This window comes from Pan troglodytes, chromosome 9 (assembly GCF_028858775.2).
Source record: "Pan troglodytes isolate AG18354 chromosome 9, NHGRI_mPanTro3-v2.0_pri, whole genome shotgun sequence".
NCBI classification, from domain to species: Eukaryota; Metazoa; Chordata; class Mammalia; order Primates; family Hominidae; genus Pan; species Pan troglodytes.
In genome coordinates this window covers 80,214,668-80,240,838 of record NC_072407.2, presented here as the reverse complement: position 1 = coordinate 80,240,838, position 26,171 = coordinate 80,214,668, and the positions used below count along the sequence as shown (strand labels likewise).

General features: G+C 52.8%; 2 protein-coding genes across 5 annotated transcripts in view; one reads left to right on the top strand and one right to left on the bottom strand.

The window, feature by feature from the left end:
- Positions 1–280, top strand: part of GAB2 (GRB2 associated binding protein 2) — a 202,899-nt gene extending 202,619 nt beyond the window's left edge. For both annotated transcript variants that reach the window (XR_010147293.1, XR_010147291.1), the window contains one exon: positions 166–280. The gene's annotated coding sequence lies outside the window, so the exon portion shown is untranslated. The remainder of the gene's footprint in view (positions 1–165) is intronic.
- Positions 281–549: 269 nt separating this feature from the next.
- USP35 (ubiquitin specific peptidase 35) lies at positions 550–26,156 on the bottom strand. 3 transcript variants are annotated; one of them, XM_016921697.4, is made up of 11 exons: positions 25,822–26,156; positions 18,028–18,710; positions 16,879–17,011; positions 15,210–15,339; positions 14,700–14,801; positions 14,151–14,309; positions 9,228–9,421; positions 7,639–7,732; positions 6,299–6,405; positions 4,516–5,812; positions 550–1,608 (listed from the first exon to the last, which is right to left on the bottom strand). In XM_016921697.4, the coding sequence occupies exons 2-11, from the start codon at positions 18,698–18,700 to the stop codon at positions 1,441–1,443; spliced, it is 3,057 nt and encodes a 1,018-aa protein (XP_016777186.3). In that variant the 5' UTR covers positions 18,701–18,710; positions 25,822–26,156; the 3' UTR covers positions 550–1,440. The 3 variants fall into 3 exon arrangements, with proteins under 3 accessions (XP_016777186.3, XP_016777187.3, XP_016777188.3); XM_016921698.4 differs by lacking the exon at positions 25,822–26,156 and adding an exon at positions 25,592–25,647; XM_016921699.4 differs by lacking the exon at positions 550–1,608 and adding an exon at positions 3,645–3,750 and having other exon boundaries at positions 25,822–26,147.
- Between the last annotated feature and the right edge of the window lie 15 nt (positions 26,157–26,171).

The following is a 26,171-nucleotide window of genomic DNA, read 5'->3' as shown; positions in this document are numbered from 1 at the left end:
TGGTGGTGGAACCCATTCTCACTCCAGTCTGTTCCAATTTTTGCTTTATTTGGAAATAATTGGGTATTTTTCTTGGCTGTGTATAAGAACAAATGCTCTCTACCTCAGAGTCTGTTGTAAAGTGGAAATCATACTAGCATTTACCCATCCATCTTTCTTTCTTAGGCGTCTAGAGATGGGTTCTGGGCGAGTCTGTCTGCTGCTTTCACAGGTCACTTAGATGTGACATCGGGCCCAAACTCCACACCACCATCACAGCAGGCAGCCCCTGGGGAAGGAGGTAGGTAAAGACTTGAGAGCTGCGTAAAGACTTGAGAGCTGCCTCCCAGGTGCATCCTCTCCACAGGCAGCATCACCCAGCCCTCAGTAAGGTCGGTCAGTCAGTCAGTCCACACGTTTACTTACACCACACTTCAGTAGAGGGCTCTTGGCTCCCTGTGGCATCTCACTGGGGGTTGGGGGCGGGGGGGGGCGCAGGCTGAGTCCTGGCCTCCCCAGACCCCGTGGCCATCACAGCCCCTGAGTCCAAGGAAGAACAATCTCTCTTGCTTAGGCTTACAGAGAACCTACTTTTATTTATTTAAGAACATGGGTGTCTTCTCTTCGGTTAGAAGGGGGCTACAGCAGTGTCAGGGCACTTCACCCAACCTGCAGGTGGCTGCTGTCGCAGCTACAAAGGCCAACTGCTCAGAGGAGCCCACAGGCTTCCTAAGAGCCCACACTTCACAAGGAACATGAACACCTTTGCAGTAAAATCAGGACTCTAACCACAAGGGGGATGCAAGTGGTGGCTGGCTTCTCAGGCACTGAGGCAGGCGTGGAGGGGCTGTGGGGGCAAAGGCCTCCTGCTGTGAGAAGCTAGCCCCCCCCCCTCCCCAAACCATGCAGTGGTGCTTGGTAAGGGGGGGCAGGTCTCGGTCTCTGTTCTTCTCAGAAAGGTACAGACAGACAGTGCAGGTACCCCCCCCACCCCCATATGAGAAACAAGAGGAGACACTGCCCCCCGCTCTTTGTGCAAGGCAAGGCTTGGATCCTGCTGTGCTTTATACCGTACAGCAGTCGGAAGGAAAATAGTACTTGATGTCAAAACATTGGAGCTGAGGTCTAGCCCTGTTTCCTGAACATCATCAGATCTTCCCGCATGGGGAGCCTGCTAGGGAAGGAGGGGGAGGCAAAGACCCGTGTGTGCCCATCTCAGCTGCTTCAAGTTAACCAGGACACTTGGGTGTAAAGTTTTAATGGGACTGATCCCCAATGAAAGGGACTTAGGTCTTTCTTACTTCCATATCTGAGAGAATCTCTGTGTACCCTTCATCAGGCTGAGGACTAAGGTGCCATGAGCTGTACCATCCTTCCTCTTGGTAGGGCCTGCCTCCACAGCTTCCCTCAGGCCCTACCTGGCTCCTGGAGGGAAGGGGTCAGGTTGGCAGCAGGTTCACATTAGAAGACCAGTCTGTGGAAGTCACCACCATTGCCACCTGCAGGATTGCAGCCCCCTGGAGAGCCTTCATCCTCATCCTTGTCTTCATCAAAGCCCCTCCCCCAGTGCGGAGATGTGGGGAGTGCAGAGATGTAGGCCGCTCTGCTCCGGGCCTCCTTCTCCTGCTCCTGGGAACACAGATGAGAGGAAACTTACAATTCACACCCTGAAGCCAGAGTCTACCCAGCACAACACCTTTCAATGTTTCCTCTAGGTCCCCAGGGCCTGGACACAGAGACATTGCAGCTCAGTGGCAGGATATCTGGGGTGGACACCTTCAAAAGACCCCCTCCTCTCAATAAAAACTCTAGTCCCTGCGCCAGCTGATACTAGGGTGTGACTAGCTGACAAGGGCCTAATGTGGTACCGAGAGGTCTGGGGACTTCGAGGGTCATATCACACCACATGGGAACCTGTCCGCAGGCCTCACGATCACGAGGAATGGGCTCTTGCATATGAGAAAGCCCATCCTCCTGCTGCCAGGACCTCAGCCTCATGGCGATCCTTACCTGCCACCCTGCCTCCATCTGGACAGCATGGCAGAAGCTGTCCCTGAGAGCCTGACTCAGCCTCAGGCCCCTCCCTGGGCTGCTGCTGGTAAAACAGCACATGGGCTGTGTCCTTGGGGAAGAAGGAGTTGATGTTGGTGACACCTGGTCTGGTGTCCCCACACCAGTTGCTGTACTCCCCCGCACAAAACACAAACTCCAGGCACTGGCACCCATCCCACTGGTCAAAGCCCATGCTGTTCCAGCTGCTCAGTATGGCAGTGCCACCCTTGACTCTAGGGAGTCACACAGGAGGCTCACGTGGGTAGTGGGACCCCCCCCCCCCACACACACACCCGAAGCATCCTCTTCCCCCTCAGACTCAACTGGTCCCTGTACTCCTCCTTCAGCACACTTATTAACTGCATTAATGGGGTTTTCTAGATGATATAGAATCATGTCATTATCTCATCCCAGGAGCTTCTTAAGCTGTTGAAGCAACTTCAGCAACTCTCAAGATGATTGATAGATACAAAAACCAATGTGCAAAAATTGCTAGCATTCCTATACACCAACAAGAAGCAGGGAGCCAAATCATGAACAAACTCCCATTCACAACTGCTACAAACAGAATAAAATACCTAGGAATACAGCTAACAAGGGAAGTGAAGGAGAGGACACAAATGGAAAAACATTCCATGCTCACAGATAGATAGGAAGACTCAGTAGCATGAAAATGGCCATACTGCCCAATGTAATTAACAGATTCAATGCTATTCCCATTAAACTACCATTCACATTCACAGAATTAGAAAAGACTATTTTAAAATGCATACGGAGCCAAAAAGTCCATATAGCCAAGACCATGCTAAGCAAAAAGAACAAAAGTGGAGGCCTAATGCCTACCTGACTTCAAACTATGCTGTTTTGCTTACTGTAGCCTTGTAGTATAGTACTGGTATATAGTATAGTACTGGTATAAAAACAGACACATAGACCAATGGAACAGAATAGAGAACTCACTCAGAAATAAGACTCCACACCTGCAACCATCTTCAACAAACCTGACAAAAACAAGCAATGGGTAAAAGATTCCCTATTTAATAAATGTTGCTGGAAGAACTGGCTAGCCATAGGCAGAATGTTGACATTCGACCCCCTCCTTATACCTTATACAAAAAATTCACTCAAGATGGATTAAAGACTTAAATGTAAAACCCAAAGGTATTAAACCCCTAGAAGAAAATCTAGGAAATACCATTCAGGACACAGGCATAGGCAAAGATTTAATGATGGAAACATCAAAAGCGATTGCAACAAAAGCAAACAATGACAAATGGGATCCAATTAAACTAAAGAGCTTATGCGGAGTACAAGAAACTATCATCAGAGTAGACACAACCTACAGAATGAAAAAAAATTTTTGCAAACTACCCATCTGACCTAAGTCCGATATCCAGAGTCTACAAGGAACTTAAATGTCCAAGAAAAAAACAACCCCATTAAAAAGTGGGCAAAGGACATGAACAGACACTTCTCAAAAGACATTCATTCATGTGGCCAACAAACGTACTAAAGAAAAATTCAACATCACTGACCATTAGAGAAATCAAAACCACAATGAGATACCATCTCACGCAAGCCAGAATGGTGATTATTAGAAAGTCAGGAAACAACATATGCTGGTGAGGTTGCAGAGAAATAGGAATACCTTTACACTGTTGGTGGGAGTGTAAATTAATTCAACCATCATGGAAGACAGTGTGGCAATTCCTCAAAGACCTAGAGGCAGAAATACCATTTGACCCAGCAATCCCATTACTGGCTATACACCCAAAGGAATATAAGTCATTCTATTATAAAGATACATGCACATGTATGTTCATTGCAGCACATTTCACAATAGCAAAGACATGGAATCAACCCAAATGCCCATCAATGATAGACTGGATAAAGAAAATGTGGCACATATACACCACAGAATACTATGCATCCATAAAAAGGAACGAGATCATGTCCTTTGCAGGGACATGGACAGAGCTGGAAGCCGTTATCCTCAGCAAATTAACGCAGGAACAGAAAACCAAATACCGCATGCTCTTACTCATAAGTGGGAGCTGAACAATGAGAATACGTGGACACCTGGTGGGGGTGGGAGGGGACCAACACCCACTAGGGCCTGTTGGGGGGTGGCGGGGGAGGGAGAGCTTCAGGAAGAATAGCTAACAGATACAGGGTTTAATACTTAGGTGATGGGTTGATCTGTGCAGCAAACCACCATGGCACACGTTTAAGTAACAAATCTGCACATTCTACACATGTACCCTGGAACTTAAAAAATAAACTGCGTCATTCATTACTCAGTGTCTGTTACTTTGAAGTAAGGGGTTAGGTCTGTCTGGGCCACCAGTATATACCCAGCACTGAGCAACAGATGAATGGGATTTACAAAAAAGACTTAGAGGGGAAATGACTTATCTAAGCCAGTAGTGGGACTGGACTCCCTCCACCAGGAGATCAGATCAAAGGCCCCACGGCTCAGCTCACCTGTAGGTAAAGGATGTTGTCTTTGGAAATGGCTTCCATCAAGTCCTTGTGCAGGGTGGGCTCTGTCCGGACTCTAGAAGAGCCCGACTCAGCCTCGGGCCCCTCCCTGGGCCGCTGCCGGTAAAACAGCACATAGGCTGTGTCCTTAGGGAAGAAGGAAGTGACGTTGCTGACAGATTCGAAGGAAGAGAAGGACACCCGAGTGTCATTGAACAGGTACCACTGGTTCTCGGGCTCTGGCCTATCGGTAGTTCCCAGAGAAGGGGCAGGGCGGGCAGCGCCCTCACGGGCATAGCAGTAGTAGTGACCACTCTCCGAAGACACTCCAGAGTGCACCACCACACTGCAGAGGTCATAGGCCTGGCCACGGCCACCAGCCAGTGGCAGGCGGAGCAGCAGGGGGATGGAGACGTCATCCAGGATCTTGCGGCGCCGCATGGTGCGCAGGTCGAAGGAGAAGCGCAGCAGTGTGAGGATGAGGTAGCGCGGCCCTTGGCTCAGCTCCACCACCTTCTCGGCATCCTGCAGGGAGGCACACGACTCGCAGTAGTAGCGGTTTTCTGCTGTCAGCTTCTCGGGGGACAGGAAGTAGTTAACCAGGTCCAGGACGGAGCGGGAGCCCTCAGAGCCACATGTCCGCTCCCCGGAGGGGATGGCAGCATCCGGGTGGGTCCCCGCTCCCAGGCTGTCTTCTTCCTTTTCCTGCTCAGCCTCCTTTTCTGTCTCCTTCTCCACCTTCTCTTCTTCCTCTTCCACCTCCTCCTCTTTCTCCCTCTCTTCTTCCCCTCTGGTGCTTTCCTCCTCCTCCCCCACTTCTTCCTTCTCCGTTCTCTCCTCCTTCCCTTCTTCCTGCCTCTCTACCCTTTCCTCCTGACTGCTCTGCCCACCAGCTTCCTTGGAGTCCAGGCCTTCGATGTACAGGCTGGTGGGGGGGGTGTCCTCTGTGATGCAGTGTTTCCTTTGCCTCCGAGGACCCACCCTGCCTGGCCCCTGTGCACTGCTTGGTGGGGGCAACTCCCGGGCTGTGATGTCTTCTGTGGGGCGCATCACAGAGCCCAGGCGGCGGCGGCGACAGCGCTCAGGGGGAGGAAAGGCGAGAGAGAGGTCCGTGAAGGCCTCCTCCCGGGAGGAGACGTTGAGGCAGCAGAGACAGCAGATCCGAGTCACTATCTTGCCTCCAAACATTTTTTCCACAGAGGTTGAACTTGGGGCCGGGGGCTCCTCGGGTGGAGAGGGCGAGCTGGACTGCTTGAGTTTCTGGCAGATCCTTGTGCCCGTTTTCTCCTCTTCGTGCAGCCTGGGGCAGAGAGCACAGAGTCACTACATGTACACGTGGGTCCCCTTCCGGGGCACTCAGCTTCTCCATGCCCATTTACCTTCCCCAACAGCCACACATTGAGACGCACACACACACACACATGCACACACCAAACACCCACACATCCACGTACATGCTCACAACAGCACGCTTGCTACACTCACCCACACGCCCTACATAAAGACTTGCTGGAGCTATGTAATGTGCTCCCATGGCAGTGACAAAGATGCACGGCCCGGTGTGCAGACGTACACAATGACCTCCCAGAGATCACTTCCACTCAGCCTCTACCAAACCTCCCTCACACTCAGTCCCTGCCCTTCCAGCACACCCCTTCTCCAAGCCCTCCACATGTTGGAGGCAGCACACTTATTCCCTGGACGCTGCACCACAGCTCAGAGGTACTGGGCTTGCCCCCAAGGACCCTCTAGACCTGGAGTCTTCGCGTAGCCCTGGCCCCCTTACCGATCCAGCAGGTACTTCAGATACTCCGAGCAGTCCTGCTGGGTGCCAGGGCTGAACCAGGGCGTCCAGGATGCGGAGAGGAAGTTCTCTGGGGAAATGGCAGGCCGCTAGGACAAGGCAGGCAAAAGGCATGGTCAGGAGCAGGAGGCCACTCACCAGCCAGCTCTGCACAGGTTAGGCCTGAGGGTCTACCTCATTCCCTCGGCCTCAAACTTCCTGGCCTCCTCCATGAGGTCCTCCCCGCTTTTCTATTGTCCCTGACCCAACCCAGCCCACATGTCCACGCCTCTGAGCAGGGCTGAGCAGGGCATTGGGCTCAGAGAAATAAACAAGGCTCTAGGAATCTTCTCTTCCTGGCACACCTCAAACATTCTCTCCCTGCCTCCACTCACTGCCATTCTCTCCCGTCAAGATGAGTCCCAGATACAGCGCTGCCTCTTCCATGTCATCTTCCCAACCCTCCCTCACTGACCTTTCCCTTCCCTCCATGAGCCAGGGAGAGATTACTCATTTCTGTGCCCCCACACAGAGCTTTGCATAATCCCTGGCCAAGGGCTTTAGGCTCCATGAGGGCAGAGATGGTGTTTGTTCTGTTCACCTCTGTACCCTCAACAGCTCTCAGGCTGCCTGGCCATGTGGGTACTCAAAAATAACAGCAGAATGAAGCAACATGCTGTGGTGTGACTGTGTCCTCCAAAAAGCATGTGTTGGAAACATAATCCCCAGTGCAACAGTGTTAAGAGATGGGACCTTCAAGAGAGGATGAGGTCCTCAGCACTCTGCCCTCAGGAATGTATTAATTCCTTATCACAGGCCGTTTGCTTTCCCCAGCAGCCACAAATGGAGACAGGAGCAGGTTCCTGATAAAAGGATGAGTTCACCCCGCTTTCCCTTCTCTCATGCATGCTCTCACACCCTGTGATGCCTTCTACCCACATTATAATGCAGCAAGAAGGCCGTCACCAGACACAGCCCCTCGATCTTGGGCCTCCCAGCTTCCAAAACTGAGAAATAAATTTCTTCATAAATCACCAAGCCTCGAGTATTTGGTTTTAGCAGCATAAAATGGACTATGGCAACACCATAATGCAATGGATGGACTGAATTGCCAAAGGGAAAGATTGGGCAGCACAACACGGAACAGGGCTCAAGGGGGCCCGCCTTCTCCTGCCCCAGCAGGGCACTAAATCAGTTCCATATGCCAGCCCGGCCAGGGGCTCAGCAACTGACATGGGAGATGACAGCCAGATGCAGGCAGGTCCTGGGGAAGGGAAAGGTGTCCATGTCGGGGCCTGACCAGAGCTGCCTCTCCACCCCCCTCTGACTGCCCCTACACTCACCTGGCTGTGTTCTAGGAAGCCAAAGAGCCACTGCAGCTTGGTCATCAGGGGCTGTGAGTTGTTCTCAGTCAAGCGGAGCACACAATGTCTGAAGCTTCAAAACAAAGCAGGGGCACCCAGGGTAAGCCATGGGCCCCCAAGTAGTCTCTAGTCACCCATGTCACAGGCAGCCCAGAGCCTCTAGGCCAAAGGCAGAACAGACATTTCTGCCCCAAGATGGGGCCAGAAGCCAGGGGCTGGGGAGGAGGAGCAGGTGAACAACTCAGCCTGGGGTATCTGAGGTCAGGAACACAACAATAGACATGTTTTAGACAATGAAGGGTACAAAGGTGACCCTTGTAGCCCCTTCCAGCTCTGAGACCTAACTTCAGGACTTAAAGATTCAAATGTCCTAAGGTCCTGTGGTCCCAGGATTCTAGGGTTAGGACATGCCACAGGATCCATGCCAATATCATCCCAGCCGCAGCAGCCCCTCGCACACCCTTATTAGCTGCTTCCCTGGGGAAAGGCATTCATCCACCTCCAGAGCAGCAGACTCTGCTCTGACCTGGGCCCTCCAATCGACTCCTACAGCCCCTGTCAGGGCCCTGGCCCCTGCCCCTAGAGCAATCTCAAGCTGTTCCCCTGCCTTCCAATGAGGGAGGCAGAGGTCAATGTGAGGAATACGCTAAACGAAGAGGACCCTTTAGGGATGGGTAGACTGGCTCCTAGTGGGAAGGGTCTGATCCTATAGGAGATAGCTCCCCTCCCTACACGAACATTCTCTGGAGCAAGCCAATTCCCAGGCCCCAGCTTATCTCCTGTTCTCACAAGCAGCTCTGGGTCTCAGAACAAGGTAAGTTCAGAAGCTGAGCGAGCACTTAGAAACATACACAGCATTTTAACATCACAACCACCATACAAGCACGTGACCGTTTTTCTAGTAAGTCGTTTTGTTATATTTTACAAAAGTAATATTCTGCAGCAGACTGGAAATTAGAAAAGAAAAACAAAACTAGTCCTTCACTAGGCGTTTTGAGAAGAACGTGCACCAGCAGCACCTTAGAAAGACTTGGAGATCAGCTCCAATCTCCTCCCACTGAACCTGACGCTCAGAGAAAAGAAACTGACTTGAGGACATACGATAAGCCAGAATCAAAGCTTATTTTCACTGAATCAAAGCTGAAACTTTGATCTTTTAAGTAAGCCATAAGGTAGATAGGTGGCCATAGACTGTAAAGATTGTGTTTGTTTCATTTTAAAAGAGAGAGATGTCTAATACCAGGATGGGTGGCAGTTCTACTCTGGAAGACAAAATCCACCCCCACAGACTCTAGAAGAAAAGTCAGTGATGTCAGCCAACCCAGAGCAGACCCCACTTCCCAGTGCTGCCCAGCCCCTTAAGCCCCTTCTTGAGTTCCCATCCAGTCCTGACCTGCCTTGGCAATGGCCTGAGGCTCTCTGTCCCCACAGACCTCAGGGAATCATGCTGGCAATGCAAAGCAAGGCCCACCCTCTCCAACCCCCGCCCCCGACACCTTTCCACCTGTCATCAGGGAGCCCAGAGGAGAGAAGCAAGGGCAGACAGGGAATTCCAAAGCAGCACCTACTCAGACGCCATGAATAAGGCCTGAAGGATGCTGTTGACATAGCATGTGTTGCCCAGGTTGATGAGACCAATCTTGCCCGTGTCTGACTTGGCCATGAGCCGGGGATAGAAACCCGCCAGCTCGCTCTTCTGCGAAGTCCAGGCATCCTGCCCCAGCAGCTGCTTGATGCGGTCCTCATTGGGAACATGGAGGTCCTGAGGAGGGAATAAGCAGGCAGGCAGGATGGTGGGCACCAGGGTCAGCTCAAAAAAATACCACCTCTTCTGGGAGGCCTTCTCAGATACAGCCAACCCCAAGGCCTCCCAGGCACACCCCCCCACAGATGTTCCGGGGTGTGTGTCAACAGTCCCCTACTTCCAAACCCCTTCAGTTGACATATGGGCTGCCTCCATGGTCTTTCAGGTCATGACTGCCTTAAGGTGGCATAATTCCCATTTTATAGATTTAAAAAAAAAATGAAGATTCAGACAGAAAAAATAATTGTCCAGGGTCGCTGTCAGTAACTGAAGAATATGCATGTTCTATAAAAGAGCTCAGGCAATGACAACCCTGGCCCACAGGCCAAATCCAGTAATGTCAGGATGTCAGTGCCACCCCCAACTCTGGTCCATACTAGCTGTCTGGCGGTGGTGAGGCTCTCTGATTCAGTTTCCTCATCTGTCAAGTGATGATACTCCTACCTTGTGTCAGTTTGGCATCCTACGTTTTCATGGTGTGGGCACACAATGATGTGCCCATGTCCACCTTTTACTTTTAGATTTGCAGAATCAGCTTTCAAGAAGAGAGAGTCACCTCCCCAAAACTTGACCCTACAGTCAGGACAGTGGGTGAATCCCTGGGGTCTGAGGTATGGGTCTTTGTCCTTGGCATGCTTCCCACTCATTATCTGTGTCACATCAAACAGCAGCACCTAAGAATACCACCGAGCACTAGTTCTAATGATGCTAGAGATATCTTCCAAAGAACAACATCTAAGCACCACATCCTGCTACTTAGAGTTCAGCAACATTCCTAACAGTTCCTCTAGCCTTGTTCTTGTTTCCAGATCCTGGTCACAATGCCTTAGATTTGTCCAGGGCTCCACAGAGCTTCAAAACAGCTCAGCATCCAAAGCCCTCGTCTCCCCAGTGCACATCCTGTGGCTCCCACAGAAGGTCTTGCTCACCCAGTGGGGTTTAACACTTTTGCTCATTCACCTCCCAGGATCATTTATCGGATAATTTATCAGAGCAGTCAGTCACTTCTCACAGATGATTTAAAAACACACACACATAACCAAGGAGATGCCAGCGGGAAGACAGATAAGATACAGGCTCAGTATCTGCTTTGTCCCTTCTTTTTTCTGTTCATGATACCCTATCTAATGCCCTCCTCACCTGTCCCTCCACCCCACAACATGAACGAATAGAGGCAAAAAGGCAGACAGAACCCCACATATCCGTGCACACGCAGAGAAGATGCAAAAAATATCCATGCTAGGAACAAAATCAAATGCCATTATTCCCAAAGAAGGTAACTTTGTACTCAGGAAAATAAAAACTTCAAAATAACTTAAGAACCTAATAATGTTACTAGAAACTGATGTGTGATGGCTCCCTTGGCAAGTACCACAGGTCCCAAAGAAACCGCCACAACCTGATACATCTGCCTAAGTCAGAGAACTTTCCAGAACTTATTTACAAAGGCATATGTACAAAAGGATGTACTCATAGAACCCATGCGAAATAATTTTATAAGCAGTAAAATCCTGTAATTTGCTGCCTTGCCTCTCAAACTGGCTTGTACCAAGGAGTGTTCGAAGCCACAGAACAAATGTGAAGCCATCTTTTCTAACATTCAAAGAAAAATATGGGCTGGGTACAGTGGCTCACACCTGTAATCCCAGTACTTTGGGAAGTCGAGGTGGCTAGATCACGAGATCAGAAGATCGAGACCATCCTGGCTAACACAGTGAAACCCCATCTCTACTAAAAATACGAAAAATTAGCCAGGCGTGGTGGCAGGCGCCTGTAGTCCCAGCTACTCAGGAGGCTGAGGCAAGAGAATGGCGTGAACCTGGGAGGCAGAGCTTGCAATGAGCCGAGATCACGCCGCCGCACTCCAGCCTGGGCAACAGAGCAAGACTCTGTCTCAAAAAAAATATATATGTAATATTAAAACATGTAAACATGTTTATAATTACGACATACATACTTGAGTCTTTGAGATAAAGTGAGGTTGTAGACAAACTCAGAGCTCATGTCAGGCTACTTTGGGTGAGTTCCCCTCTCTGACCTCAAGTACTTGGGTGGAAACGTTCGAGAAGCCCAGATCTAGCCGAGTGGTGCAACCTAGTTTTCAAGGCACTGCTCTGCTGATTTTTCTGATCTCCCTTCCCACTCACACATTACCACCAAACTAACCTCACACGTTCCCACTTCCATGCCTCCCCTCCGATGCATCCAGAGTGTCCTTTTTCAGTCCCCATACAGTAAGATCAAACTCCTGTATCCCTTCTCTATGAAGCTTTCCAGGATCTTCTCAAGGCGCAGGGTTGAGAAGGCGGGGTCCTTGAGAAGGACTGTATCTGTATCATCTTATAAAGCCTAACTCCCTGCCCCTACTGGTACAGGTATGTGCAGACTCCCCTCATCCCCTGATCAGACAATCCATGGGCCCCTACTGTGCAAAGCCTGCATCTCACTCATCATGGGTTTTCCTCAGTGCCCGGGGCAGGGTCCCTCCTCTCTGCCTGCACCTTCATTACAGCATTCTCCTACAGTCCTGCTCAAACAATAACCCACTCATTTGCTCACAGACATCTACTAGGCACAAAGATCAAAAGGACAGGGTTCCTGCCCACAGAAGCTCACTGTTTCCTGTCTAGCAGGAAACAGACAGACCCAGCCACAGAATCTCCAAGCTTTCCTCCTACCTCCCTTTCGATGTAGAAACCCTTGGGCAACACACCTGACACAGGGAAGTCCTCCTCATCCACCTCCACTGTCGGGGGCTCATGACCTATCATGGCAGCCCCTTCCATTGTAAGTCAGCTTTGATTATCAAAAAGTTCTTTCTCGTGTTAAGTTTGAAAAACTGAGAAGATCCAAGTAAATAACGGAAGTTTTGTTTGTTGTATCTACCAACTGTCATTCATGCAGGATTGTTCCTTTGTGTGTTTTATACTTTTGGGACTATAAACTCATTTTCAGTAGAACTTTACCTTTATGGCCTGATTTATGTCTTTCTACCAGGTTACCCTTGGGTACTACAAGTTTATGACTACTTTTAATGTGGGGAAGGGCCACAACCCCCAAAATGATATGAATTTGAACCCCTAAATCCACATGAGAGCAGGCCACTGATTACATTTTTTTCCCCCAATCCAGAGCCCAGACGAAGCCAGAAAAGTTTCCCTGATGTCTATTTAAAACCATGTGCATATTTTTTCCTAGACCATTCTTTTGCTAATGGTACAACCTTTCTTGGGTCCTGGCTTTTAGTTGGCTTCTTAGTGCTAACTCCCTGCTGGGGATAGGCCCAAAGTCTGACCTCCTGTCCCTACCAACTCAAGTCCCTTTGTGACTGAGATTGGCCATCTCAGCCACGCACTTGCCTCACCCCAGAGGAAAAAGAACATTGTTTCTCACCTATCACTCTGGAATTCAGTTCTCTCTTCCTTTTTGGCCCCTGGGGACTCCCCCTTACTTTCTTGCAAGCTTAGCTATGTACTTAAAGTGATGTTTGTTATATTTTAACAAGCATTTCTAGCTGTTTTGTAGCAGGACACTTTTCAGGTTATCTCGTCTGCTGTGCTGCAGATGTAAAAGTCAGATCAAAGGTTCTGCAAGGGCCACCTACCTAGACCCCTTCACCCCACCCAACCTGCCTTCTCTATCAGGCAATGGGGAAGGGCTCTGCCATCCAGACTCCAGCTACATGTCTCACTACCTCTGTGACTTTGCACAAGTCACCAAACTTCTCCAAGTCTCCTTTTCCTCATCTATGAGATTGAAATGAACCGTATCATCTTTGTAGGTTTCTTGTGAGCATCAGAAGACAAAACATACAGGAAAATAATGTCAAGTGTAGCAGTAGCCACAGATGTTAGTCACTGTCAGATCCTAGCAACCTGTCAAGCCCAGCTTGATGAGGCCTCTAAGAAACTCTTTCTTCTTAGAGGCCTCATCTGTCTTCTCTAACTGGAGAAGATCTTTCCTTCCTCTGGTTTCTCACTGCTCTCAAGCCAAACCTTGTAGACATTTTCAAAAGCTGCTCCGACCAGAGTTTCTTGTATCCAAGTCTGTCACCCTCACTAGGCTGCGATCCTCTCAATGGAGGAGACTCCGTTTGCTTCATGCCCATGCCCCCAGTTCCCAGCCCGGGCTTGGTGCAGAGCAGGACATCAGTAAAGTCATGTGAACGACTGTAAATTATCCCTGGTCTGGAGTGCTCACAGTCTGGGAAGGGAGGCAGACAGACAGTGATAACATGTGACAGAGGGATGTACCAAGACTGTGGGAGCCCAGCGAGGCCCTAGCCCAGCCTGGTGGAGGGCATGGGAGTACTGAGAGTGATCAGGAAAGGCATCCTGAGGGAAGTAACACTAGAACAGAGACTTACAAGGTAAGCAGGAGCTGTCCAGGCAGAGCAGAGAAAGAGAACGTGTTTTAATTTCCATACTACACTGACAGAGAAGGGTTTATGGTTAGAGAGCACAGTGTGTGCAAAAGCCCAGAGCAGCCATGAGGCAGCCCAGCCCACTTGGGGAACGTGAGTGGCTCAGTGTGCTTGAGGCACATGATGGACCTGGGGAGGTGATGGGAGACAGCCAGGCACCAAATGACGGGGACTGCCACCAAGCTGTGGTATGGCCCGCTGGAAGGCCCACACTGGTACCTTTGTCAGAGTGGGGCAAGGCCCAAGTAGGGGACTGTCGCTCACCTTGATGGCCTCCATGACAGGCTCATACAGATCCGGGAAGCCCGGGAACCGGAACACCATGCAGTGGACCAGCTCCGCCAGCTGCTCCAGGCAGCTGGTCCCCGAGTTCGAGTCCTCCTTGACCAGAGAGGCCACCATGCGGGGGATGTGAGGGAGGAGCTGTGGGAGCAGAGCTGGGTCAGGCTCAGCACCAACCCGCCCACCTGAGACACGGGGCTGTGGTCCCTGCTGACAGCACGCAACACTCTCTGAGGTAGGGAGGCTTGCCCACCTGACCACTGTCCCCTGACCCAGATGGGGCTCTGAGCTCTGCAGGCAGGTGACTCCTTTTCCCAACAATATGATCTAAGACACCCTGCCTCAGTTTCTTCATCTGCAAAATAGGATGACTACTCCTCTCCTCACAGTCAAAGGGAGGCCAGAGCCCACGATCCAGCTGCTTGGCCTCAGCCAAGTGACCTGCCCCAAGAGCCCAGGGTCAGCAGGCAGGGCCCTTACCAGGGGCAGTAGGCAGGGCCCTTACCAGGGGCAGCAGGCAGGGGACCTTACCAGGTGGAAGGCTTCGTGGGAGTGCTGGAAGGTCAGGAGCATGTACTTGAGCACAGACAAGGCAGCTCCCCGGACGATGGGGTACAGCAGCTTAGAGAAAACCTAGAAGAGAGTCCCTGGTCAGGAGTCCCCAGGCTTGAGCTGCTGAGGCCAAGTAGAATCACAGGCCTGAGAGGGGACTCAGAGACACCCTAGAGTTCAAACCCCTGCAGAGGGATCAACACTGAGGTGCTCACAGACCGAGATGGACAGACAGATGGTGAGATGGACAGCAACATAGATTTCTGAGGAATGGATGGACAGACCAAAAGTCAGACACACATACTTGGATGAGTAGTCAGGGAAACTAATGGGGAGAATCTGAGGCCCAGAGAGGGGCAGTGAATTCGCCCAGGTCACACAGCGAGCTTGGTGGGGAGGCCCAATGCTCTGACCTCCCAGACCTGCACCGCCCCTGGCAAGAGCCTAGTACAAAAGGCTGTAAGTCTGGGCTAGGACAGGGGCACCAACCTTCTCAATTTTGGTGAGCGAAACCTCGATCAAGATGCTGAACTTCTTAACGGCAGCCAGGCCCTTCAGCAGTGCAATGATCCACTTGTCAATATTCTTCCCCAGGGGCCAGGACACCCAGTCAATCATCCTGGTGAGGGGAGTGACAGTGACACAGGGACAAGGGACACCCAAAATGCTGGGGTGAGGGCAGCCCAGGGGCTATCCGTAATGTCCTGGGTTCCCACATTGACTCACGCCTGCAAAGGGCAGCCCCGGGGTCTGTGGGCTGAACCAGACACGGCTGGGAAATGCACAAGCCCAGCATAGCCACCTGCCAGACACTGAGGCTCCCAGCCCACCAAGAAGGGAGCCAGGCCCTCTCAGCACCCCAAGTCTCGCCCCTCCACACTGGGCTGCAATGCCAGAACAAGGCTTTCAGCTGCTTCTGCCTGGAAGGGCACTGCCCCTGGGCCAGAAGCTTTGGCTCCAGCAAGTCCTTGCTGTGTGACCCAGAGCAAGCCACTTCCCCGCTCTGGGCCTCAGTTTCTTCCTCTGTAAAATGGGGATAATACCTCCCTCAGAGGGTTCTTGTATGGATTAAAGGAGATAACAGCAGCTAACACTTAGGTCGTATTCACCGTTGAGCAAGATATTCCATCAGCTTTACATGTATCAGCCCCTCTGGACCCCACAACACAGCCTGCCTGTGCGGGCTGAGCACACAGCTGCCATGCAGTCAGTGCTGAGGAAAACAGCCTAGACTCAGCAGACTGTGCTAGAAAAAGACAAAACCATGACAGCAAAGTCATAACAATGATAACGGCGTCTCCCACAGCACAGTTCTAGACACCTTTCGTGTATTATCTTGTTTTACCCAATTTAATCCTCACAACAACCCTAGATGATGGGTTTGGTTATACTCCATTTTACAGTTGAGGAAACTCAAACAGAGAGGTTGAGTAACTTGTCCAAGGTCACACAGGCAAGAAGTGGTAGAGGCGGGATTTGACCTCTAGCAACTTACCTCGAGAGCCCACACTCTTACCCACTAAAGGCAAGGAATCCAGGAAGGCCCTACGAAGACGGTGGATCTGCACACGGGATGGAAAGAATGGCAGAGGGAGGCATGCCAGGTGGACGGGGTCTGCATAGGCAAAGGCCTGCAGGGAGGAGGGGAGCGGCATATTCTGGGACAACTGGACAGGCAGGTGCGTCTAGATCACAGGGAGGAGGACGTTCAGATGAGGTGGGGGATATGCAAGGACTCTGTGAGCTGAAAAGCACCCAAACTCTGCTTCCCATGTTTGCCCCACTCAGAAAGCACCTCGTGAAGCACTCTCACCCTCTTACCCAACCCCAAGGACGCCTGACAGCTTCTTATGCCACCACCCACCTCTGCTTTTACAGAGGGGGAAACTGAGGCTGAGAGCTCACTGGCATGTCCAGGGTCACACTGCTGGTACCTGGCCTGACAGCATCACTAGGGCAGGCTCTCTGTGTCCCCCACATCCAGCCCCAGGCAAGGCACAGAGCAGGGCTCAAGAAAGGATAGATGATGGAACACACATGAGGGCCTAGGCCCTCTGACTCCAAATCTAGCCCAGCGGCCCACCCAGGAGAAGGGGCTTCTGAGAGGAAGAGAGGGAGGGGCCCCAGCCCTGATCATGGCTCAGCCTCAGCATCCCACCTGCTAATGGCAGTCAGCATCTGCGAGTCTGTCACACTGTCATCATTGCTGAGGTTCCGGACAACACCATCCATGAGCTCCAATGGGAGGTGCTGGACCACGCTGGCCAGGGCGCTAGATGGTGGCTCCTCCTCTGGAACAGGGGACAGGGCTGAGCTTAGCAGGGAGGCAGGCCCCTCCCTTCCCCCAGCACACCATGCCCTGCAGGAGCCAATGAACCGGGCTGGGCCTCTAGGAAGAGCACAGCAGAGGTCACCTCCTCTCCTATAGCAAGCAAAGTCTCTGGTTCCACCTAAACTCACTCAACAAACCTTCACTAGCACAGCCTTGGGGCTACTCCTGTGCTGGCCACAGACGAAGCACTGATCAAGAGTGGGTTTAAGGGCAAGGCCTTTAGAAGGGGAAACACTGGCGCTAGAGAAGGTGGGAGGGCTGTGTGGACTGGAGGAAGGAGATACTCCAAGCGGAGCCACACAGAGGCCTAGATGAGAAAGACCATTTCCTTCTCGAAGTCTGTTGTCCTCAGTTCTTCACCCTGCCAGGTGCATTCCCTTCCTTTCCCCTGGAGAGGCTCATCACCAGGGAAGGCACACATCTGCTTTCACTCACTTGCACTGTAGTCTAAGTTCCACTGTTGTCAATGGAGGATCAAGATTTTACGTTTCTGAGTCTGCATAGCAGACTCCATCACCACTCCAGACCCTCACCTCTGCGTGCCCAGGGAACCTTGCCCCTGCTGCCAGGTGCCACCAATCTGTCAACTCCTGGCTTTAAAGTGATAGCTTCTATCAAACTCACCTGACCCGAAGACCATAATGACCCCCCCCCCACCTCCCCCGCCCCAAATCCTGTGGCTTGCTCAACTTCCCGTTCCTCCCTCCGGCCAGGCTGACCTGTATCCTTTTCACACCAGTGTGCTCCTCCCTGCGTTTCCAACACCCACTGCAGGAGAGGACCCACAGCAGGTGCTCTAGACAGTTGTGTCACCTACATGAAGGCAGGCTGCAGCCCTCCACCTGAGCATTCGCCGCCTGGCACACTCGTGCCACACGGGCGCCCGCATGCAGAAATCCACACGTACAGCCACCTACCCAAGCGCCCACCCAGGACCTCCGCATGCCCGCGCTCCTGCCCCGGCCGCACACGCACCTGTGCAGGAGATGACTGCGAACAGCTCTTTGAGGCAGGGCAGGATGGCGGCGGGCTGTGCGCGCCACAGCTGCGCCAGGAGCCCGCTCACCTGCTGGGCCTGCTCTAGGAACTCCACGGCGCCCTCCTCGCCTTCGGCTGGGCAGCGGAAGCGGCCGAGGCAACGCACCAGCTGCTGGCAGAAGAGCAGGCGGTGGGGTCCGTCGGGCACACAGCGCGGGTGGCGAGCCAGCAGCCGTGCCACCTGCGCGCAAGCCGCGGGCCCCGGGCGCTCGCACACGGTGCGCAGCACCTCGCGCCGCAGCAGCGCGAACACCTCGTCGGCCGCAGGCCCCTCGGGCAGCAGCTGCAGACCCAGCTGCACGCAGGCGAGCGCGCGGGGGCCCGGGGGGCCGGCGCCACCCTGCAGCAGGCGCAGCACGCGACGCGCGCTGAAGAACTCGGCGAAGACGTCGGGGTGGTGGCGGCCGGCCACGTGCAGCAGCTGGCAGCCCACGCGGCGCGGCAGCTCCTCCGCGCCGCCCACGTAGAGGCGCGCGCCCAGCGCCAGCAGCGCCAGGCACTGCTCACGCTCCAGCGGCTGCCGCGCCGCCTCCAGCACGCGCCGAACCAGCCCCTGCTTCACGCTGACCGGGTATGACGACGTCACCACCGCCTCCAAGATCTTGTCCATGGCGCCCGCGCTGCGGAGGACAGGGAATGAGGTCACAGCCCGACAACCGCGGGGCTCAAGAGTTCCCGGTGCAGTCCCCGAGTGCTGAGACTTAGGGCAAGCAACTCAAACTTTCTGGGCCTCAGTTTTCTCATCTGTGAAATGGGGCAAGGGCGTCATTTCACTGAGAGCTATCCTGATGAAATAACGCACAACACTTGGCACATAATAAATGCCAGGGGCCTGCATGGTGACTCACACCTGTAATCCCAGCACTTTGGGAGGCCCAGGCAGCAGGATCCCTTGAGCCCAGGAGTTCAAGACCAGCCTGAGCAACAGCGAGGCCCGTCTCTACAAAAAACACAAACATTACCCAGGAGTGGTCACACACACCTGTAATGCCAGCTACTCTGGAGGCTGAAGTGGGAGGCTCGCTTGGGCCTGGGAGTTCAAGGCTGTAGCGAGTGGAGATCATCCCACTGCACTCCAGCCTGAGCAACAGAGACCCTGTCTCAAAATAAATTAACCCCAGGGACTTGTAGCTATGGTTGCTAAGCGCCTTTAATCGCACAAAGGCTACGTGAGCCTCCTCCCCATCCTTACCCCTTTGCTTCTCTCTCCCCAGACCTCCCTGGTGACCCTGTCCACTCTCAGGGCAGGTAAGAGCAGGATCTAGAAGCTGCTGTCCAGAGTCTCAGCCAAGTCATTTCCATGGGGGAGATGAGATGGGGCACACACAAAAAATCACACCTCTGTGGAGAAAGGGCAAGAGGCCCCAAGGGAGAACCGACAGAGGTCCCAGAATGCCTCGCACTCTTTCTTTCTGCCTCAACTCCCTGCTCCTTCCCCTACCCCTTGGCTAGACTCCACTTCGTGTGTGTGCTGTGCCTTCTGCCTGACACGTCCTTATCTCCTGAGGCCCCCACGACCACCATGCTCTCACACAACCAAGCAAGCGTCTTTTCCTTCAAAGCCTATCTAAAGCACCCGTCCTCAGTGAGAATAGCCCTGGTCCTCCAGGCCGGAATCCATCCCCCACCCTTAATTCCTACAATCAGCTGTGGCCTCTTGCATTACAGCTGGAATCAGTTAATGCTGGCGGGGTATGGGTCCCAGTCCCCTCCACCGAAGCATAGCATCTCATCTCCGCGCTCCAGCCCTGCACACCTAGGGCTCTGCCTGCCTCAGCCCACACCGGCCTGTCACCCTTGGCTCACCGTGTGCCCTCTGCCCCTGGGCCTTTGTGTATGCTCTTCCCTCCCCCTGCAGACCTCAGCTAAAAGTCACTTCATCAAGGAAGCCTCACCTGATCTCCCTGCCTGGGTCAATCTCCCTTATTAAAAATTAGAACATCTTGTCCTTCTCCTTGGTAGCACTTGTCATGATTTCTTGATTGGGGTCAGCCTCCCCTCCAATGCTGTATATGGTTCTTGAGGGCAGCTTCAGGTTTTGTTCACCACAGTATCCCCAGCACCTAGCACAGTGCCCAGCAGACAGGCATTTGCTGGATGAGCAAATGCAGGGTGCAGTGTGAGTCATCTCTACCTTACTCCTCTGAGCCATAATAGCCTTCCTTCTGCCCTTCTCCTCCACCTGGCCTATTTCCTGAAGACTTTGTCCCACACCAACCCACTTTGAGCCCTCTCATGCAGGTTCACACGGGCACAGCTTGCTCTCTTAACATCTAACACATAATGCCTCTCCTGGAGCGCAGAACCATTTCTTTGCTTCGATGCCCAATCTAGGCAGGACCTGATATAAGACTCAGCACACAACAGGTGTTTAAACTTATGGGCTCAGTAAAAACTACTCTTATGCCTGAGAACTGGAGCTAGAGTGTGGACAAGCCTTAAATTTCTGGGATAATAAGCTGGAAAGTTTTATTCAGAATCACAGATATTCTGGAACCCCAACTATGTACTAGACCCAGTGAGCTCCCTGCTCTGTTCTAGTTCTCAGCTGTGACCTAACCTCCATTGCTGCACGTGTTACGATGCAAAGGGCCCATTTGTTTAAATATCTGTCTCTCTCACCAGGCTGAGCTCCACCAGGAAAGGGCCAGGGTTTATTAGTCTGTGGCTAGCATCTCTCATGCCAAGAGTGTGTGCCTCTTAAGAGTTCACTGTTGGTTAGAGGTTGTAACCATGGCAGACATCAGTGGTTCCCAAATCCTGGCCTGCTCAGAAGCCTCAGAATGCCTCAGAAGCACCTGGGCACCTGCTACAAGTTCAGATGCGGCCGGGCGCGGTGGCTCACGCCTGTAGTCCCAACACCTTGGGAGGCCAAGGCAGGCAGATCACTTGAGCCCAGGAGTTCAACACCAGCCAGGGGTGGTGGCGAGCCCAGGAGGTCAAGGGTGAAGTAAGGCAAGATCGTGCCACTGCACTCCAGCCTAAGTGATAGAGTGAGACCCTGTCTCAAAAAAAGAAAAGAAAAAGTTCAGGGTCCACCCTAAGCTTCCTGAATGAGGAAATGAGGGAAATGATGTGTTCGATTCTGGGTTTTTTTGTTGTTGTTTTTTTTTTGACTCTTTGAATGTGGCTCATCTGGGATACATTCTGGTTCCCATAAAGGTTACTTAGGCTCTCTGAGCTGGGCACAAGGAAGTTCTCAGAAAATGTCAACTCCTGTTGCTTCAGAAGCAAAGTCCTTGCCTTGAAGGAGCTTCCAGTCTGATGGGGGAGGCAGAAATGTTTGTAAGGGTGCCCCTGCAAGGTATAATCTCAAAAGGCCTATAAAGTGTCTTTAAAAACTGGTCTCCCAGCTGGGCACAGTGGCTCATGTCTGTAATCTTAGCACTCTGGGAGGCCGAGGTGGGCAGATGGCTTGAGCTCAGGAGGTTGAGACCAGCCTGGGCAACATGGCAAAACCCCGTCTCTACAAAAAAAAAAAAAAAAAAAAAATTACATCAATTAGCCAGGCGTAGTGTCTCACACCTGCAGTCCCAGCTAGTTGGGGCTGAGACGGGAGGCTCACTTGAGCTTGGGAGGCGAAGGTTGCAGTGAGCTGAGATCACGCCACTGCACTCCAGCCTGGGTGACAAAGTGAGTTCCTGTTTCAAAAAAGAAAAAAGAAAAAAAATTTTTTTAACTCTCCCTTCAGCCCTGGTCCCCTTTCTAGGCAGTGCCTGTGACAAGGCAGTTGCTGTGGCCAACCTCCCCCACACAAACAGTCCATCCTCCCAGACCCCTGGGATGGCTAGTGGATTTCATATGCTTTCAACCCAGGATGCCAAGAAATCCTGGTACTCAGGCAGCCAAGAAGAAACCCTAATCCATGAGGCACTGGCATCATGTGTGAAGCAAGAGGGCATGGGGGCAGGCAGAAATGGAGTTCTGGAGACAGGGAAGACTCTGGTAGTAGAAAGAGTACTAGAAAGAGTAGAAAGAGTATCAGACTAGGAATGAGGAGTCCTACATTCTAGCCCTGACTCATTGTGTGACCCTCAGTAAATCATACCCAGGAACCTCTTTTCTGTAAAATGGGGACAAATGCTATTAGACTGAACCGCATGAAACCGAATGATCAAATGTTGGCAATTTCATGTTGTTCTACCTAATACCACATAAGCCTGGCAGCTGACAGTTCAAATAGAGCTGCTCCATGAGAGCTCTGATCTCCAAGGCCAGCCGGCAGCCTCTGCTCAGTCTGTAGCCTGGCCACAGCAAGCAAGCCCTGCCCACCTGCCCCAACTCCCACGCAGGCAGTCTGAGGACAGCTGTCACCATGGTCACCAGCAAACCCACTCAATATCTTGCATGCACTCAAACAAAAGGGTTTTAGAGGCTTGCACCTCACCTGGCCCCAACAGGCCAGGGAAGGGAGGACAAGGCCAGCTATCCCACTGGCAGGAATGAAGAAAGTGAGGCTCAGAGAGAGGAACATGGCCTTGGCAAAGCAGGAATAGAACCTGCACTCTGCCTCCCTCAGGAGGGCTGGATTAGCCTGCTAAGCCCCGGGTGAGGAGATGGCCTGTCCATGCTGGCTCTGACTCAAGAGACAGCTGCCCCGCACCAACCGCAGCAGCAAACAGCAGCCATGTCCTCCCCCAGGAGAGCCTGTGTTAAAAGCTGAAGACACAGGTTTTCTGCTTCAAAGTCATGGTGACCTTGGGTGAGCCCCTGCCTGGCTTCTTAGCCTTCTCATCTGGAAAATGGGGACTATTCCAAGCCTACCATTCACAGGGTTGAGACAAGGTGTAAAAAAGATGAGGTCCTCGTTAACACGGTGAAACCCCATCTCTACTAAAAATACAAAAAATTAGCCGGGCGTGGTGGCGGGCGCCTGTAGTCCCAGCTACTCAGGAGGCTGAGGCAGAAGAATGGCGTGAACCCAGGAGGCGGAGCTTGCAGTGAGCCGAGATCGTGCCACTGCACTCCAGCCTGAGGGACAGAGCAAGACTCCGTCTCAAAAAAAAAAAAAAAAAAAAAAGATGAGGGCCGGGCTGTCATGAGTCTATTTTTGGGCCACCTGGCACTGATGGGAGACACAGACACTGTCAGGGAAAGGAGACAAGGAGACACGCACTGCTGATCCTGCTGATTCTCCAAGGCATTTCCTCCATTAGCCCTCCCTGCCACTTCGGTGTTCCCAGCCCCACCCAGGATCAGACCTCTTGACTTCTTGCCTGAACTAGTGCAGTAGCCTCCAAACCCATCTCCCAATTCCCTCCCTCAATCCATCCTCCAACAGAGGCATGTGTCCTAGAGGAGAACAGAGTCCAGGCTTCAAGTCTAGCCCAGCCACCATGGAGGTAGGTGTTCTTTTACCTCTGTGATCCTCGGAATGCCCAAATAGAAGGTGACTACGTGCCCACCCCTTAGCCTTTCCCAGCCAGCGCTGCTGCTCCTCCCAAGCCCTTGCCTCATACCCCTCGCCCTACTGGCATGACAGCCTGAGGGGCGTCCCAGCAACACCAGCACACTCCAAGGCACGCAGTGAGCACTCAGGAAAATCCCAATCCCTCTGCCAAAAGGCCCAGATCCCTTCACCTGTTCCTCTCGGATGACCCTCAACATTTCTGCCGAGTGTTGACTGATCTCTGCTCCTGCACAGTTGAGCCTGACTTATCTCCATCACCCCAAAGCACCCTGTGTGTGTGTGTGTGTATGTGTGTGTACACAACTCGTATGCTCAGCCCCACTGCCACGCCCTGGGCCCCCGCTCAAGCTTCATCATCCCTCCTTGGTCTCTCCAGATGCAGCATCGTCAGATGGAGCTTATTACACGGTAAGCACCATTCCGTCCATGCCCCTGCTCAGAACTCTCAACACTCTCCAGCCCCTTGGACCCAGAATAAGGTCCAAACTCCTGAGCCGGACATGCAAGCCCTTTCTGTGACACTCAGCTGATGTGGGGCAGGGGTGGAGATGAACTCAAGCAACATTGTTCAGTGGAGACTCTTGCAGACTTGGAGCAGGGGGCTTTTTCCTGACTGCTACTTTGCACAATGTCCCCTCTACTGAAAAAGGGCTTTTCCCTCTTCTCTCCTGGAAAATTCTGACTCACCCTTCAATGCCCAGCTCACATGCCCTCTCCTCTGGGAAGCCTTTCCTTTTCCCTCCACAATTCAAGTGTCTAAAGTTCTGGCCTCCAAGGCCCTCTTAGCTATTCTCATCCCTCTGCAGCGTAACTGGAGTCCATGTCTCTGTCTCCCACCAGGCTGGGACCTCCCTTGGCAGAGGTCCAATCCCCGTCTCTGAGCCCAGTGCCCAATACAGAACCAAGGACTGAGGTGTCCGTGAAGGTGCGTCAAGCAACTCATGAGAGACATGTGACAGCAAGATGAGAGAAAACCAAAGATGTAACCACAAAAGTACCTTCCAGAAACTGGCCTAACCTTTGGTCCAGTCACCACCCCCTCCTTTGCCCAGGCCTGGTCTTGCATATCAAAAACCCTGAAAATCTTAAACATCAGTCAAGAAAGCCCCTACAGAGGTCACTGGACTGGACTGAGGCTTTAGCCATTCTAGAAATTGTTCAAACAACCAAAGCAAAAGAAAAAGCACAAAACAAAAACAAAACAAACAAACAAAAAAATCTGTTCCTGGTTGGCCTTCAGGTCAAAAGCTCACAGAATCTCCTAGGACCTGAGAAGAAGGCTTCATGGTGTTACTCAACCTCTCCCTGCTCCAGGTCAGAGCAGCCCCTCCCAGCCTCTGCTCAGCACCTAAGAGCTGAGGAGCACATTTCCTCCCCTCTCTGACCCTCGAAGCCAGCCTCCCTCCTTTGACTCCCCTGGGAGCCAGAGCTTCCTTGGGGGTACCAGGCTGCCCCTCCCGACACCAGGTGGTGCCCTCCATCTCTGGCCCCTCAGGTAACTGAATGGCAGCATCTTTCTAGGTATTTTTTAACTGAACTTCTACCCAAGGCAACCCTGGGAAGAAGTGCTTCACCCTACTCCGGGAAGAAGTGCTTCACCCTACTCCGGGAGGCCCATGTCTGGGCCACCAAACTGTCTCCTGGAAAGAAAAAGAAAAAAGGGTTTCACTGGTAAAAAGCAGCTGCTCTTCCTCAAAGGATAAGGAAGAGAGAGAAGGGAAGAAAGCAGGAGCAGCTATTCCTCCTCAGGAACCCACCACACACACCTATCCCTGCGGGGCCACCCCTCACAAACCTGTGAGGGCCGCACTCCACCCCAAGCTTTCTGGAAGGAAGGGCACCAAGCTGACACATCAGGGTCTCCGGTTTGCAAGGGCCAGGGCCGTAAGAGGGGGTTGGGGAGGGTATCCCAGGGCCCAGCACACTGAGAATAGGAAAAGCCCATTCCAAGCAATGGTGGCCTCGGGCCCCCCAGTTTGTGCCACCTCCCTCCCTCCAGTGCACCCGCGCCCAGCCCACGCTTGAGCTGGAGGGCCCCAAGAAAAGCCAGCAAGCGAATGTACTAGGTACTGGGTGCGAATGCCCTCTTACCTGAAAGGGGAGGGAGCAGGATCACTTCGACATACAATTGATGAAGGGAGGGGATTAATGCCCAGAGAGGAATAGCTACTCGCCCAAGGTCACACAGTGAGGCCCAGGAGGCCCAGGATGCACCCAGATCTCCCGACTCCCAGCCCTGGGCTCGCAAGTCCAGGGTTGTCGAAACGCCAGGGTGCAGACACCGCCCCCCAAAGACAGACACACGCCCCCAACCCCCTTACCTCCCGGACCCCGGTGGGCCAGGGCCGGCTGCTGGGCGGGGCGCTCAGGCCGGGCAGGACGAGGCTGGGCCCGGCTAGGTCAGGGCTGGTCCTCTGCTCCCCCCAGGGTGGGGACGCCCTCAGCCAGGTCCCAGACGGAAGAGATGCTGCTTCCACTGCAAAATCCAGTCTTCCCACCCGGCCTGGCACAAGCCTCTATGTATCCAGGAAGCCCGACTCTGCGGCGCGGCCCCGGGGCTGCGGGATGAAGCATGGGGAGGGGCGAGGTGCGTGAAATGGGGCGGAGCCGGAGCGGGGGCCACCCCGCGAGCTGCCACTCTGACCGCGTCCCCTTTAAGGCCAGCCGGCCG

What these genes read in the sequence shown, in the direction of transcription:
- USP35 (XM_016921697.4), bottom strand. Translation starts at nt 18,700, where the DNA reads ATGGACAAGATCTTGGAGGCGGTGGTGACGTCGTCATACCCGGTCAGC. An exon ending in CGCTCACCAAAATTGAGAAG is followed by an intron (nt 14,802 to 15,209) that starts GTTGGTGCCCCT and finishes ACTCTCTTCTAG; the next exon opens with GTTTTCTCTAAGCTGCTGTA. An exon ending in CTGTCATGGAGGCCATCAAG is followed by an intron (nt 9,422 to 14,150) that starts GTGAGCGACAGT and finishes TTCCCTCCTCAG; the next exon opens with GACCTCCATGTTCCCAATGA.